Consider the following 15,703-nt stretch of genomic DNA (forward strand, 5'->3'; position numbering starts at 1 on the left):
TGCCATTTTCATAGTGATCCATCCGGATAACATGTAGGATCTTCCATACGATGGTATGTCTTGAGCTCTCTCAGGTGTCAGTGATACATCATCCAGCTTTGAGTCAAGAGGACAATTGCATTGTATACTGCAACTTCTGTGTCCATCTGCAGGTGATGATTAAAGATGATTTGTCTGAGCAGCTTCCCAAAGGAGGAACTGGCACACTGGATCCTGTGCAGAATGGCCATGTCAATGGTTGTTAACTGGAACATGTGGATACCTAGACAGTTGACTTTCTGCTGTCTCCAGGAGGCGACCTACAGCTGTGATGTGGGGAATTTGTTGTGAGCCCAGGTTTTGGCTGGAGGACAACCTTTGTCTTACTGGCATTCAGATGTAGCCCTAGGGCTTGATAAGTTTCTTTGAACAGGTTGAGGGTAGTGCATAGGTCATGTGTGCATGCACGCGCCAGGATATGTCATCTGTATACTGGAGGTCTGTTATGGTCATGCATGAGACTCTGGTCTTTGCTTTCAGCCTTGAGGTTGAAAAACTTCCTGTCAAACTTGTACTCAACTTTGTATTGCAATATGGTCCTTTCTACTCAGCTTATAAATCCCAAATTCAGCATACCTAATTTTCTATTCTACTCTTTTCAACCTTATTGGTAGCCAGAAGGGCCTTTTTTCTTTCATATTTAAGCTCCTCGGAGGAAATGTGGATTCAAACAACCAAGTGAAAAGGTATGGCAATCTTAAATGAATTGGGTGATGAGTGGGAGCCAAGTCAACATTCAACAGAAACAAGCTGGCATACAACTGTTGCAAAGACAGAGCACACACAGTGTTGTGAAAAATTACTTCAGTTGTCCTTGCTATGTGAAGGTGCTTGGAAGTTGCTTCCCTCCAGGATGATCAAGCCTAGGGAAGGAAAGCAGCTTCATTCTACATCCTGCATAGAATGAGCACCATCAACTCCTCTATGCAGATGGAATGCTTTTTGGATTTATTTTGACACACAATTCACCTTGCTACATAAAGCTTACTTTTTAACCTCTTCTCCCTTTTGTTTACACACTAGACAACAAAATAGCCCTTAATTCCAAACCTCAGCTAACATCTCAGCTTATACAACTGTTATGATCCTGGACCAGACTCCAAAGTTCTTGGTACAATCCAGTTAGACAAAGTTTGAAATTCAAGACATTTGCTAAGACAATAAAGCCAGAAGATTCTAGAGTTTTTAATTGAATAAACTTTACTTTGGAAGGTCAGAAAACAATTTACAAAATCTATCTTTATCTTATACTCTAACATTCATGGTTAATATGAGATACATGTGAATTAACTGGCAAACTGGTCAAATACACTACACTGCCCAATAAATGGCAAATGCAATCAAGACAGATCCCATGGATTTCTCAGCAACCCACAGAGACGTCAGTAATGTCTCTTTCACAAAGGATTCCAGTCTTCACCTACAAAAATCTAGCCTTGGAAATCACTCAAAGTCACTCCGACTCTGACTGCCTCAACAGCTCGCAGGGTTTCAATCTCATACCCCAAAATTCTGTTCCCCTGGGATTCCTGAGTCTGCATACCAGCACCAACTTAAGCACAACTTCAGCTCTTCCAACCACATTCGGCCTGCATTACGGAATCACCAAACTTCTGCTGTCTTCTCAGATTTCCAAGGCTTTGCCTGAGCCCTTACTAACTTAAAGCCTTCCAACTACAGCACTTATACTGTTTGGTGCCTCTGTCTTTGCTCCTCTCCACAGTGGTTCCTTCCCTGGTTCTCTTACTTTGGAACACTTCTCCCCGTTCCCTCTCTGGGACTTGTCCCTGCCCGGGACTCATCTGCTGTGTCATATGATCCAGGGTTTTCACACCATTTTCTTCTTTCACACATCCACACTGGGCTCTTGTCCTCCCATTCTGTGCATGCATGGAAACTCAAGCCCTGTCAGGACTTGGAGTACCCAACCTCCGCCTGACGACAAGGTAAGTTTGGATCTCTTAACACTACAATATAATTTACATACAGCATACAAAGTGAATATACAAACAGATTTTGGTGCAAATTTTATTAGAAAAACATACCATAAATAATTATAAAGCCAGTGCTACAAATATTTCAACTAATATTCAGTGATGTCATGTTTCAGCAATATACTGTTCTGCCCATGTAAAAGAAGAAAATATTTTCTGTGCTTGGTGCAAAGGTTTTTATTATTACAAAAGTATGCATTAAGGGCTTAATCTTAAATATTACCTATGAATCAGTTAAGAAATGCATGATCCACACACAGTATTTTGTGCAGTAATATACAATGTTAATTGTGCAACATACATTATGGAATAAAAGACTTGTAACATCAATAAATCTCTTGCAATGTCTGGGTCCAATGTTGTTTCATTATTAGAATGCCCCATCACAGCGTTAAAGCTAGTGCTGTACAATTACGAGTAGGTACCACAAACATCAACAAATGACCTGTCGTTTGCATTAGATGGAGTCTCCCAGAACTTCAAACAAGGAAGTGTGAATCTTTGAGAAACTGTGTGTGATACGTCATCTTAAAAAACAAAGTTGCATTTTATATAGTACCTTTCAGATCCTTGAGATGTTCCTAAAGTAAAGTACTCTGCAGCCAATTAAGTACTTTTGAAGTTATGTTCATTGACTTTTAAAGGCAATGATCCCAAATCTTCATTTTGTTGAGTGTTCAGGTTGATGCCAAGTCCATAGACAAAATTACAACTTGAGATGATGTTTTGGTCAACAGCCTCTGGTTCTATCCCTCCAGCTCGTCAATGATTACATGGACATCCTTCCAAGGATAACCTAGCAGCTCTGTCTCAGTTGTAGGAAGTGATGCAATACAAGGGATTGAGCAGACAGAACAAGGATAAAAAAAAATGCAATTCCCAACAAGAAAAAGGACCTCAATAAAGAAATGAGATCCTATAGAATACAAACTCCAAATGCATTTTTAAAAATTACTTTGCTATTCAATCTCTCCACCTAATGGTTGTAAAAGCAAATTTTTCACATTTGTTTTGAACAACAAATTTCCATTATAATAGCATTAGTATTCGGCAATGTTGCAGTCAGCCTACAATGCTCATTTGCTCTCAACAGGAACACACTGCAATATGGCAAACAACTGCAGCCAGACACTATGGTTCACTTGCATCCTCTAGCTCCAACGTTAAAATGTTTAACTTTCATCTGTGGTTTCTAAGTAGCACACACACATTTGATCTTTACTCAGCAGCATTATAGAATCTCCACTGGGATGCCAGTGCAATGATAAAACCTGGAAACTACCTGCAGAAAGGACAACAGAATTCAGATGTTAGAAGACAAGAATAGAATTGCAATACATGTTCTTCAGAGGTCTGTATCATTTCTGCCATTAGTTAAGAAAATTTGAAATGCAGTCCCCAAGTCTTCAGCCCTCAGTTTCCCTCCCTTTACCTTCAGCTGGAACTTGCACTGACAGGCACCCTGCAGGAGACCAAAGATACACCTTGTTGCTGCCAGTACAGATGGCCAGGCGGGCTCTGCATGGGTCCCACTGGAAGCATTTGACAGCAGACAATTGCTCTAAAACCACATACTGCTTCAGCTTCTGGGCATCCCATATCCAGAGAGTGTTTGGCATGTTATCTGGAAGAGGAGAAAAAAAAATTATAAATGAATATGCGTTTTATTTACTAAGATAAATGAGGAAGGCAATTCTGTGGAACAGGATCATTGAAATCATTCCCATTCTTAGGATTTAATTAGCACAGAGCCCTGTAACAAAGTAAGCACCAAAAATATCCAATATACAAATCACCAAATGGTTGTGCACAAGGTGAAACTATTAAATGTTCATAAATGACAGTAGTGGGAGGGGCTCATGATAAGCACCATGGTAATGGTTACTTGCATTTATTTAATTACTTTCCCCTTAAATAAAAATAGGAATAGCCTAAATTTTGTAAATGGATGTTCTACTAAAGTTCTGTGACCTAAAAGAACAATTTTTTACATCAGTAAGACATTGCATTGATGTAGTTGAGGTCAACATGAAAAGGAGCAGCAAAATGTTGAAAATTACTGCATTTAATAGAACTGAGGGTATCAGCAGTTCATAAAATGTTGAGAAACCAAATGAAGTTATTTTAGTGCAGACGAAAGCATTGTAGATATGGTGTGAAGATAAAGGGTGAAGAGAAGAGATAGTGTGAATTGCAATGTTTAGTATGATGTTTTTTGTTCACAAGAAGTGCTCCAAGTTTATAACTACCAGACGAGGAGGACAGCAGCAGGGAGACAAGTCATTGGTCCAAAAATATACTGAAAATTAACTACTTTGATCTTATAAAAAAAGTTGCAGACTGCAAAAACTCTATACATGAAGCTCCAGTACAGAAACAAACTGAAATGATAAGGCATAGAACAGCCCAAGAATGATTCTGCTTCAATCTTCCCCTCCTTCCATGTAGGTGGTGTCATGTCTCTACCTGGATTCTTCACAGTGACGCTGCTGAATCTTAAACTTTTTCCACCACACTGCCATTCCATGTACTGGTGGTGTGCAAGATCAGCAGTAGTTCCAAACCCCATCTGTGAAAGGGTCTAACACACCTGCTCAAACTTGACAGCTTGAATTGTGGATTGAGGTCCATAATCAATGAGCTACCAGCCCACCTTTAATCCACCGCATGGGTTTTATTAACATACCATTTCTGGTTGCTAAGAAACGGTTATCTGGACTGAAAGCCAACATCCCGACGCCCAATTTGGGATTTGCTCGATCTGGATCGGGCTTCACTACAGGTACCTCAACTGGAGGCTGGCAAATCTCATCTGAAACAGAAAGAAAACTCAGTAAAGTAAAGACAGAACACTAATTACAGTGGCCCCTGCAAAGACTGTACTTGAAATCCCATGATTTATGCTCTGATCTTTAAAAGAAATGGTAAAATTCCTTTAGTACTTCAGTCATTAAAAAGAGATTGCTGAATGTGCACATTTAAAATTTAAATTATTATTGTTCTTCAGCCAAGAAGAAATTAAGTCAGAACTCAACAGCAACCCCACCAAAAACAATGAAGTTTAGAATGTACGATATAGTAACCAGTCATTCAGCCCGTAGCCCTTTAAGTCACTTGCACTTTGGTTTTACCTGGAAATGAATGTGTGACCATTCAGCTGAAATCGCAGAGCAGAAGGAGATTATTTAGGATGATAAAGCAGGAAGCTTTTAAGTGTTCATTTTCTTCAGCTACAAGCTCAGATACTAAAACAGGAAGCGGGCTCTCAAAGGGTGCTAATTCATGGGGTTTCTGCTTAATGATGTGACCAGGCAACAGTGCAGAGTAATGGCATGCAAGTGGCTCATAGTCTAATTCAGCTGCACTTCTATGAGCGCAATCCTTTTGCTCAGCACCCTGAAGTAGGTGTTGGGGAATAGAAAGGTCAGAGTGGATTTCTGTTGCTGATGACAATCCGCTGCGAACAAAGTGTGAATTCTGGGTGAAAACTGATTAAGCTCAACTGCAATGGTGAAATATGTCAACAACCTTTGCTGTCTAAGCTTATACGAACAATCACTTTTTTCAGATATCCTAGGGCAGCTGGTAGCTGTGGGAGTGCAGCTTTTTTTGGATGTGGGGAAGAAAACCTCAAAATGCTCTAAAAAGTCAACGTAAACTACACTATCTCAAATGTTGCGAAAAAGAAGCCAACAAATGTTTAATGGATATCGCAGGCTCGTTCTTCCTCTAAGCTAGGCCAATGAAGAGCATAAACAGATTACTACATCCCTTCCCCACATTACTTACATTTACTCTCTGAGCTGAATAAGGAACATTTTTCAGTTGGAATTGGAAGAAAGGACAGGCCATCACCACCCAGCCGTGGGCAGCTTTCTACCTCCTTATAGATAACCTGTAGGCAGAAAGGGAACGGTTAGTGGTTCTGTCACATTTGTACATTTCTTATGATGGCTTTCTTTAGCCAGCCACTGCATGAAGCTAAATATAAGCAAGATAAAATATAAGCGCACGTGGAGGCTATCACAGCAACTGGGGAGGCCATGAACAGCAAAGGCTGTTCATACCTATTTGTTTAGGCATGTGGGATTTTGGGTGCTGAGACAGTTACTTCCCAAGATTCTAACTGGTCTGTTCTTAGACTTAGGGAGCAAATTGTCCTGCAGCACACAGCATGTTCTACTTTGCAGCCATTGTGATTTAATTACCAACTTTGCCTCATCCACTCATCCTGGACTATATTAGAGAAAATGGATTCTAGTTCTAGAGGATAAACCTTACAACACAACAGAAATATAACTCTAGCTCACAAGTGCAATTACTCCATATAAATAATTATTTTTAGTTCACCAACTTGTGTAGCCAAAATGTTACCATTTTACACTATCAACATTATGAACAGCAACAAGGTTAAATGTAATTTCTTGGTGGTATTGGTTATGGAATGAATCTTAGTCAAAATAACAGGAGACATTTCTGCTCTTTGGATTGTGCCACGGATATTTCACAAATGTATGGACCACAAAATAAATCCCATCTATTGTAGAAGACAATAGAATGCGTACTCAAACCTTCATCTGGAGCTCAAACTTTTGAACCCAAAGGGAGGTATGTTACCCTCTCATTTCAAACAATTCGCTCTCTCTCTCTCTCAAAAGAATTACTCCAACTTACACTTTTCAGGTTTCTGATGGTTGGGAGATGTTCCAATTCCACAAGCTTCCTCCAGGTCACATGGTTTATGATTCTTACCTAGTTGGTGGTTAGATCATTTCAATTAAAATTTACTCCAACAAAAAGAAACCTTCACCTAAAATAATTAGTGTCAAAACTTCTCAAAAGAGGAGCTCATCTCTTTGGAAAAAAGGTGGATCCAGAGCAAAATTTAACAATAATGCAAGTCAAGCTGCCAGAGCAGCATCCCAGGTGCTATAGATAGTTAGGAGACAACTTGTTAAACAGTGCATGATAGACTTTAGGGCTCTTTACTTAGAAGAGAACAGTAAACTTGAATTAAAAACAGAAAAAGTCAGCGAGTACCTGAAAGAGAAATGCGATGGTTTCAGTGTGACCACTCAGAACTGCAGTTAATTTATCTTTCCTGTTTAGATACTGATCAAATCTGCTTGCATTTTAAACATTAAAAGGATGCATTACTTAAAAACCCACCGGCTGTTCCAGCAGCAATGGTTCCCACATAGTGCCAATTTGTTCATGCAAATACGCACTTGCCTGAATCCTTGCTAGTAGTTTTGTTCCACTTGTACTTATAACTTAATAATCATGTTTGCATTCTACAGTGAATTTTCCCAACCAGTCAAATACAGGTGGGCACTGGGGATAACTTACCTGCTCTTCTTTGAAATGGTGCACTGGGGTCTTTTATGTCTCCTGAGGGGTTAGACATTAGTTTAACATCTCAACCTAAAGATGGCACCTCAGAGTGCAGCACTCTCTCAGTACTGCACTGAAGTATCGGCATTGATTTTTGTGCTCAGGTCATGGAGTGGGACTTGAACCAACAATCTTCTGAAAGTGCGACCAAGGGTGCCATCAAGTGAGTCAAAACTGCCACTGTCAAACTGGTTAAAGATAACTTTAGGACTGAAGAATATTCATCCTGACATAGATACAGAGTCATGGAATAAATGAAGAGCCAACTGAATGTTGTAATGGCCAGAAGGAGGACTTTAGTATAATTTGGGATAGATGGGAAGAATTGGCTTTCTCATCTTAAAGACTTTGGTGCAACCAAAACATAGGAACAGTCTTGTGCTTAGATAGACGAAAGTCTTGTAAAGAAAAATTTTGATGAAAGCTAATACAGGGGAGAGCATTAAATCAGGTGTCCATTTAATTAGTATAAATGTGTAAAGGAATAAAACATTTTTTTTTTGCAATGACTTATCCAGAACTCATACAAGTAAGCAGTAATGTGGGAGAGGAAGAAATCAAACTATTAACCATTACTGTGCATTGATAATTGGCAAAGCAGTCTGTATCTTTAGTTTGAAGCTAAGGACACTAGAAAACTACAGATTAAAATCATACCAGTTTTATAGTGCAATCTGGGTCTTGAGACTGTGCCTCTCTCTCATGTAGGGTGATGCAATCAGGCTTCCTCTAATCTGACCTAATACATGGCCAGTCTGTGCATGCATGATGTAAGTACGTGTAGCAGGTTCAAAGCACTAGCATAACACTGCATCATGACTTCACTAGGGACAAAATAAACGTTTGTCCCCATCATTACATAATGGCTGTCACAATGTAACCATATAGAAATCCATAGCTCACCGAAGAGTGAAAACACGCTTAAGGGACTAAATGGCCTACTCCCATTCTTATGTTACCAAAATAGTGCAATGATTGACCCAGAAGGGCCAGTGCCAATCGGAACGACCTTTGTTTTTAAATATAAAGTCTTCTGGATATGGTTTCTAAAATTCCGTTAAGTTTATCTTTATATACTGCCTGACTGAAATCCAGTTTACAGATTGATCTAGGGACTTTTTAAAAATATGCCATAAAAGCTACATATAGGTGCAAAATGTTGTTTTAGAACAAATTTTAGCCAGCAGAATTTCAGATATAAGCCAAAATCAAAGTATTAGGGCTTTAGAAGATCCTGCAAGTGCCAGTATTGTAATGTGAAGAAACCTACTTAGCTCAATCAGATTCTAAGCAATCTTGGTGGATAGATGATTTGAATAATTTTATGCCTCTCCACCATGAGCTATCTCGGGCCCAAGCTCTAGAATTCCATCCCCAAACCTTTTTGCCTCTCCACCTCCCTCCTTCACACACTGGTTAAAACCCACCTTTTTGTCACCTCTCTTAGTATCCCCTTTTTTGACTCAATGATAACTTTTGTCTGCTAATGTGAAGCACCTTGGAACATTTTTCTACATCAGTATTGCTATACAAATATCAATAGTTACGTGTAGTGAAAGATGTCCTAAACTTTGCTTTCATCAGTTTTAACCGATTCCAGCCTAAGTCTGCCGGTCGATTATTTTATTCAGAGACCTGCGTTTCATCTCTTACCTTTTCATCGTAACTCCCAATGGCTAGAAACTGGCTGCTTGGACTCCATGCAACAGACTTCACACCAAGAGACCACTCGTACGCGCTGTACGTGGATAACAGGCGCCCATCCAATGAATACATGAGGACTTTATACTAGAAGGAACAAAAAAAGCTTACTCAGTACCAAGGAAGAGAAAGGGAAAAAGACAATTCCAGAAAACAAATTCATACTTTTATTTTTAAAGAAGGTGCAGAAATAAGAGGCATTCCATGTAGAACTGAGAGCTGTACAAGATCAGCTCTAACTTTCCTCTAGAGAGATTGCTTTTGGGAAATCTGTATGCTTGTGCTGCTAATCCTTGCCCCTCACCCACAGTTAATGCTGAAAGAAAAATAAATCTTGCATTTATGTAGCATCATTCACATCTTCAGGACATCCAAAGCATTTCACAGCCAAGATAGTTACTGATGTAATTTAGGAAACATGGCAGCGAATTTGCACACAGTGGGGTCCTACAAGCAGCAGCAACATAACACAAATTTTGGTAATTAAATGATGTTGGTGGAGGGATAAATGTCAGCCAAGAGAAGCCCACCCCCCACCCTGTTCAAATCATGCGGTTGCATTGTAACATCCATTAATGAGGCCAGGTGGAGCTCAGTTCAAATGTTTCATGAAAGATGGCACTTTTGAAAGAGCTGTACTCCCTCAGTACTGCACTGATTTGTCAGCCATGGTTCAATTTCTGGATTGAGAGCCTGAATTCACAACCCTTTCATCAAGTGGCACTGCACTGAATGAATGCTAACATTTGAAGAGACCGAAGTGTACTTTTAGGCACACTTCCACATATCAACTGCTCACAAACAGACTTCATTCTAACTTCTTAAAATTCTCAGCTGTAACAAAAGGCCAAGAACTCACCATACAGTACTACAATCAAAACCCTGCATCTTGTCAATCAGTAGACCTTGGACTCCAAAGTTGCTTTAAAAAAATTAACATTTTAAAGACAAACTTTCAAGTTGCAATATCCCTTCTTAGAGCTGCCACTCACCTCCAAACAAGAATCCCAGACTGCCAGCACACAGCTGTTGGGTGACCACTCGATACCAGCCAGATCCTGGGTCTCGGTCTCAAAATGCTGAACAAATTGTATACAAGAGGATCATGAATAAAAGACAGCTACCAAATCAATTTAGAAAAGCCTGACATTTGACTGTAAACAACTTATTTCAGACCACTAAAAGGAATACTATAATGTAATAGATGACGATAAATATTCGCTACATTACAGACCCAAGGATTTTGGGCATTGCAGCACAGATGCTGGGAGGTGCATTGTAGGAATGCAAATAAAATGCTGCATTGTACAAAAGAACAGGTTGGGCCCACACCCATTGGAGTTTAGAAGAATCAGAGGTGATATTATTGAAACATATAAGATCCTGAGGGGACTTGACAGGGTAGATACAGGAGGATGTTTCAACTTGTGGGAGAGACTAGAACTGGGAGGCACAATGTGCAGGCTGCATGATGGCTTACAGTAATCTCACTCTTCTGGGACAGGTTCAAATCCAGTTCAAATGAATAGCATAGAAATCTCTAACACAAAAACAGAATTACCTGGAAAAACTCAGCAGGTCTGGCAGCATTGGCGGAGAAGAAAAGAGTTGACGTTTTGAGTCCTCATGACCCTTCGGCAGAACTGAGTAAAGTTAGGGGAGGGGTGAAATATCAGCTGGTTTAAGGTTGGGGGGTTAGATGGGGGGTGGGGGGTGTGGTTGTAGGGACAAGCAAGCAGTGATAGGCAAACACCAGGAGAGAAATGGAAAGCAATGAAGGTGAACAAGGCAGAAGAGACAGGCGGAAATCCTGTCGGAGAACAGAGCAATACTTCTTCAAGGTAGGCATTTCTTGAAGAGGAGTGGCGGTCAATTAAACACAGAGATAAAAACAAAAAACTACTGCGGATGCTGGAAATCCAAAACAAAAACAGAATTACCTGGAAAAACTCAGCAGGTCTGGCTTGAAGAAGTATTGCTCTGTTCTCCGACAGGATTTCCGCCTGTCTCTTCTGCCTTGTTCACCTTCATTGCTTTCCATTTCTCTCCTGGTGTTTGCCTATCACTGCTTGCTTGTCCCTACAACCACCCCCGCCCCCCAACTTCTCTCCCCCCACCCCACCACCCACAACCTTAAACCAGCTTATATTTCACCCCTCTCCTAACTTTACTCAGTTCTGCCGAAGGGTCATGAGGACTCGAAACGTCAACTCTTTTCTTCTCCGCCGATGCTGCCAGACCTGCTGAGTTTTTCCAGGTAATTCTGTTTTTGTTTTGGATTTCCAGCATCCGCAGTAGTTTTTTTATAGAAATCTCTATACTGGCTACAATCTAAGCTAAGTTCCTGGAATGTACAGATCCACAGCCGACATTAATTCACAGTCCTGCTCAGATGGCTGGGGAAGGAATTATAGATTTCCCATTGGTGCAATAGGAAGTTGATTAATTTGGAGCAATATGAAAAGCAGCTTTACCCTCCACCTAACCCATTCTGTATGTGATTCAAACTACTTGACACAAGCACCTGGTTTGGAGGTGTTGAAAACTTACATTCCCTAACACTGGAAACCCTTCACCTCTTGAGTATATTAAATAATCTCATTCCTGGTAGACCAGCAATGTAGTGCGTGTAATAATAGTATTCCATGGGCATTGTGCACTTTTTGAAGTTCCTGAAATAAAGCATGATTTCAATGGTAAGTTTCTGGAACACCACACACCATAAGAGTCAATACTGGGTCACACCGCTCTCAATGAAGAGCTGTTTTTTTTAACGTAAAGTTAATTACCCGCAGTAGCTGCCACTCACTGCAGACAAAGATACTGATGTGATCCTTGCAATCCCGTCTCTCTGCCAGCGCCATGTAGTGCCCATCCTTGGTGAAATCCATCCCTAAGGCCACAACGAAATATTTAGTTGGTGCTATTTTATTAGATTGTCAAAGCCTACAGGATTTTAAAGAAGTCACACAGGGAAATCCATCCTCCACACAATCATCTACAGTTGAAATGGTTAAACTAAAGCTATTTGAGGGGTAAAATTTCTAATAAAACCATATAGAAAAGAAACTTTCAAATAATTATTTGTATCTTCCCCAATCTTATTCCATTCCTGGCGGCACTGAGGTACGCTTCCACGGACATCGACAGCCCTGAAATCTCACTCAATTGATTTCTCTGAATGTATAAGTCTCGGCATTGAGGGGGTAATTTTAGCCTTATCCACAGCAAAGGAACTGATGGATTGGCTGCTCGTTTTACAATGTAAGTATAAAGCAGGTGGCTGATAGTCAACTAACAGGATTGTGTCAGGCAGATTAGGTTAAAATTACAAAGTGTCAGCAATCTATTGAACAATGGAGGACATCACAACCAAGCCCACTTATGTCCTCCCTCATTTTTTAGCCAGAGATCACCAAGGATCCTGCCTGATTACCCCTTTCCTTCACTCAGAGGCACTGAAGCCAATTACGGTATGCCAACTGTAACCCTGTCTCAACAGCAACTCTGGCTCAAATGAGCTAATAGCACACACACACCCCCCACCACCCCCCCAACCCAGAGCCGCTCAAACATGAGGATTTCATTTTTCTTTTCAGAATGTATTCAAAAAATGTGTTGATTTAATTACCACTTTGTCTGCTGGAGTTTCAAAGTATAGCATCCAAAAACATTTAGAAAAAAAAACTATGCCCTATGTAGCCTGCTCAAATCAAGACTCAAACAAAAAAAAAAGTACTGTTTAAGATACAATTGGCAGAATCACTGGATGTTAACACTGATACTATTTATTCTCTTGAGGTGGTGATAAAAATGCTTTGTTCAGAACCAGCACATCAATTTGCTTTCCTGAAGAGCTGATCAATTCTTCAAAGTGACCCAATCTCAGTCTGGAACCCTGTTTGTGAACATTTATATTTAGAATAACTCAGTTCAACACAATCAACTCTGCAACTGGTGGTGCTTGCTCAGGAATCTTAACCTAAATTTCTGGAAATCTAAGGTAGACCTAGGTGAGGTGATTCATGAGTGCTGCTGAGAACCAGACAATCTGCAGAAATATTATCATTTCTTAGAAACTGCAACATTTTGTTTCAATGATAGCTCACCACCACCTTCTCAAAGGCAACTAGGGATGGGCAATAAATGCTGGCCCAGCCAGCAAAGCCCACATCCCGTGAATGAATTAAGAATAAAAGATAGCACGTCAAAACAAAATGTTGCAGTGCTCCTCAAATATATATACTGCTGAACTACTAATCCAGAGACCGTGGGTTCAAATCCCATTTTATCCAATCTGGGATTCCAGTCGCAAACTAATGCCCTCTGAGGTGGTCTAGCAAGCCACTCTGTTGTACCAGATAACTAGGATAAACATTAGAAAAAAAGCAAACCAAGCACTAAGGTTCATTTTTAATAGGTCTGGAATGGTAAAGCAGAGATGTTATATTAAACTTCTGTAGAACTTTGGTTAGACCATACACAGAATGATGTGCATAGTTCTGCTCTCCTTACTACAAAATGGTTAGCAGGATAGCAAAGGTGCAAAGCCAATTCACAAGGGTGATACCGAACTGAGACTATAATACTTATCAGGAAAGGCTAAACAGGTTGCAGCTCTCTTCGCCAGAGTAGAGAAAGCCCTGAGGTGATCTGATGGAGATCTTTAAGACAATGAAAGATTTTGATAGGGTAGAGGTTGATACCATGTATCCACTTGTGGGCAGTCCAAAACTACAGGACATTAATTGTAAGATAGTCACTATGGAATTCAGAAGAAACTTCTTTACCTATAAAGTGGTAAAGCCAATTCTATAATGTTTTTGAGGCAAATAGTATTTAAGGGGAAGCTAGCTAAGCAATTGAAGGAAGGGGGAATAGAAGAATATGCTGATACTGTTAGATGAAGAGGGAGCAAGAGAAGACATGTACGGAGCATAAACACTGGCAAAGACCAAAATATAAAAACAAAAAACTGCGGATGCTGGAAATCCAAAACAAAAACAGAAATACCTGGAAAAACTCAGCAGGTCTAGCAGCATCGGTGGAGTTGAAGTTCTGTTGAAGGGTCATGAGGACTCGAAACGTCAACTTTGTTCTTCTCCGCCAATGTTGCCAGACCTGCTGAGTTTTTCCAGGTATTTCTGTTTTTGTACTGGCAAACACCAGCTGGGCCAAATGGTTTGTTTCAGTGATGTAGACATTGCATATAGTTGTTCACGACCAAGTTCTGCTCATCGTATCTTCCAAAACCAACACTTCTCACTCTCTCCCTCATCCCTGCCAATTCTACTATGTAGCCAATCTCTGGGAGAAGCACAGAACAGCCTGAACAGACATGCACTCAATCTCTCTTTCTTATGGGAAACCCTTCTTCTCAAAAAGCAGCCTGATTAAGATCAGCAAAGTCACAAGAAAAAAAAAGTGCAGGCAGACAAAAGTATCCTGTTGTTTTATGATCTCACCATCAGGATTCAGGGTATCCTTCTGGGATGGTTCCTTTCAAATTTTATTCTTTTTCTACAGATCTCATTGAACAATGATCTTTGGTAACCCCCACAAAATAAAATGGGTTGAGAAACTATTTTGCAAATGGTAGCAAAACTAACTATCTAATGAAGGCACCAAGGACTGTGGATATAATCAGAATCACTAAACAGTTTACAACAAATCCTTCTCAATTTCACTTAATTCATTCTTATATTATCCTTCAAAACAAGATTGCTCATCCACTTACCATGCTGACAGGACTTGGGATACTTTATATAAGATACTGATTTGGTGCACAACGACCAGATGGTGATTCTCAGCTGTTGAGAGAGAGATAAATGTTTATTTATTTTGTCGCGGCAGCAAGCATAGAACGCCGGAACTCCGACCCAAACCTGACCTCAGATATTAATCTGTGCAAGCCTGCAGGCTACACTTTCACACTGAACAAATCTCTTCTCAGCAGCTGAAATTACAAGAACTGTATGCAAGAATGTAATTTACAGCACCCAGCCCATTAAACTATTAGCCTTAAATGTACAATTTGATCAAAAATTCAACATATTTTTAAAGAAAAGACAAATACCAGTCATGTCTATCTCAGTCAGGGCTTTTTATAATGACCACCATTTCTCTGAACAGTCCAACTTTAAGTCCCTTTCTGAAGTTAGTTACAGGTCATAGAAACTCATCATTGTAATAAGTTTGATGACAAAATCATACTGGATTTGAAATTGGATGGATTGCGGTAAACTAATAAGTTTATATTGGAAGGAAGCTTCCCCCATATTCAGTGGATAAAGGTATAGTTCTGAGCCAAACAAAGAATACCAGGTACACCTCATGACAAGTTAGCTGGAGCAGCAGAAAGGGTGCTATAATTGACCAAGTAAGGGAATAGGGAAATGGAAAGAAAAGCAGAGGAAGTGGCTGGGGCTTCTGCTCAATAATTACCCAATGGCCCGATTGAAAAATGTATATCAGTGGGCGTCAGATGGACACAGCATCAGACTTGTGATGCCCTTCCACAGTTGACACACATCCCTGAAAAATGGCCACTCAAATGAAATGCCAGTGGAGTGTCC

At 40.1% G+C, this 15,703-nt stretch overlaps 1 protein-coding gene across 1 annotated transcript in view; it reads right to left on the reverse strand.

Annotated features, from left to right (window-relative positions):
- Positions 1 to 2,053: 2,053 nt before the first annotated feature.
- The window catches only part of wrap73 (WD repeat containing, antisense to TP73), a 36,182-nt gene continuing 22,532 nt past the window's right edge, over positions 2,054 to 15,703 (reverse strand). Inside the window, exons 4-12 of the mRNA XM_078557909.1 lie at positions 14,866 to 14,938; positions 11,918 to 12,021; positions 10,121 to 10,207; positions 9,081 to 9,215; positions 6,708 to 6,785; positions 5,823 to 5,928; positions 4,720 to 4,845; positions 3,466 to 3,657; positions 2,054 to 3,315 (exon numbers count right to left, since the gene is read on the reverse strand). Of these exons, the coding sequence (XP_078414035.1) occupies positions 3,206 to 3,315; positions 3,466 to 3,657; positions 4,720 to 4,845; positions 5,823 to 5,928; positions 6,708 to 6,785; positions 9,081 to 9,215; positions 10,121 to 10,207; positions 11,918 to 12,021; positions 14,866 to 14,938 (1,011 nt within the window). The 3' untranslated portion in view covers positions 2,054 to 3,205. The remainder of the gene's footprint in view (positions 3,316 to 3,465; positions 3,658 to 4,719; positions 4,846 to 5,822; positions 5,929 to 6,707; positions 6,786 to 9,080; positions 9,216 to 10,120; positions 10,208 to 11,917; positions 12,022 to 14,865; positions 14,939 to 15,703) is intronic.

The sequence above is a fragment of the Cetorhinus maximus genome, chromosome 15 (genome assembly GCF_964194155.1).
Source record: "Cetorhinus maximus chromosome 15, sCetMax3.hap1.1, whole genome shotgun sequence".
NCBI classification, from domain to species: Eukaryota; Metazoa; Chordata; class Chondrichthyes; order Lamniformes; family Cetorhinidae; genus Cetorhinus; species Cetorhinus maximus.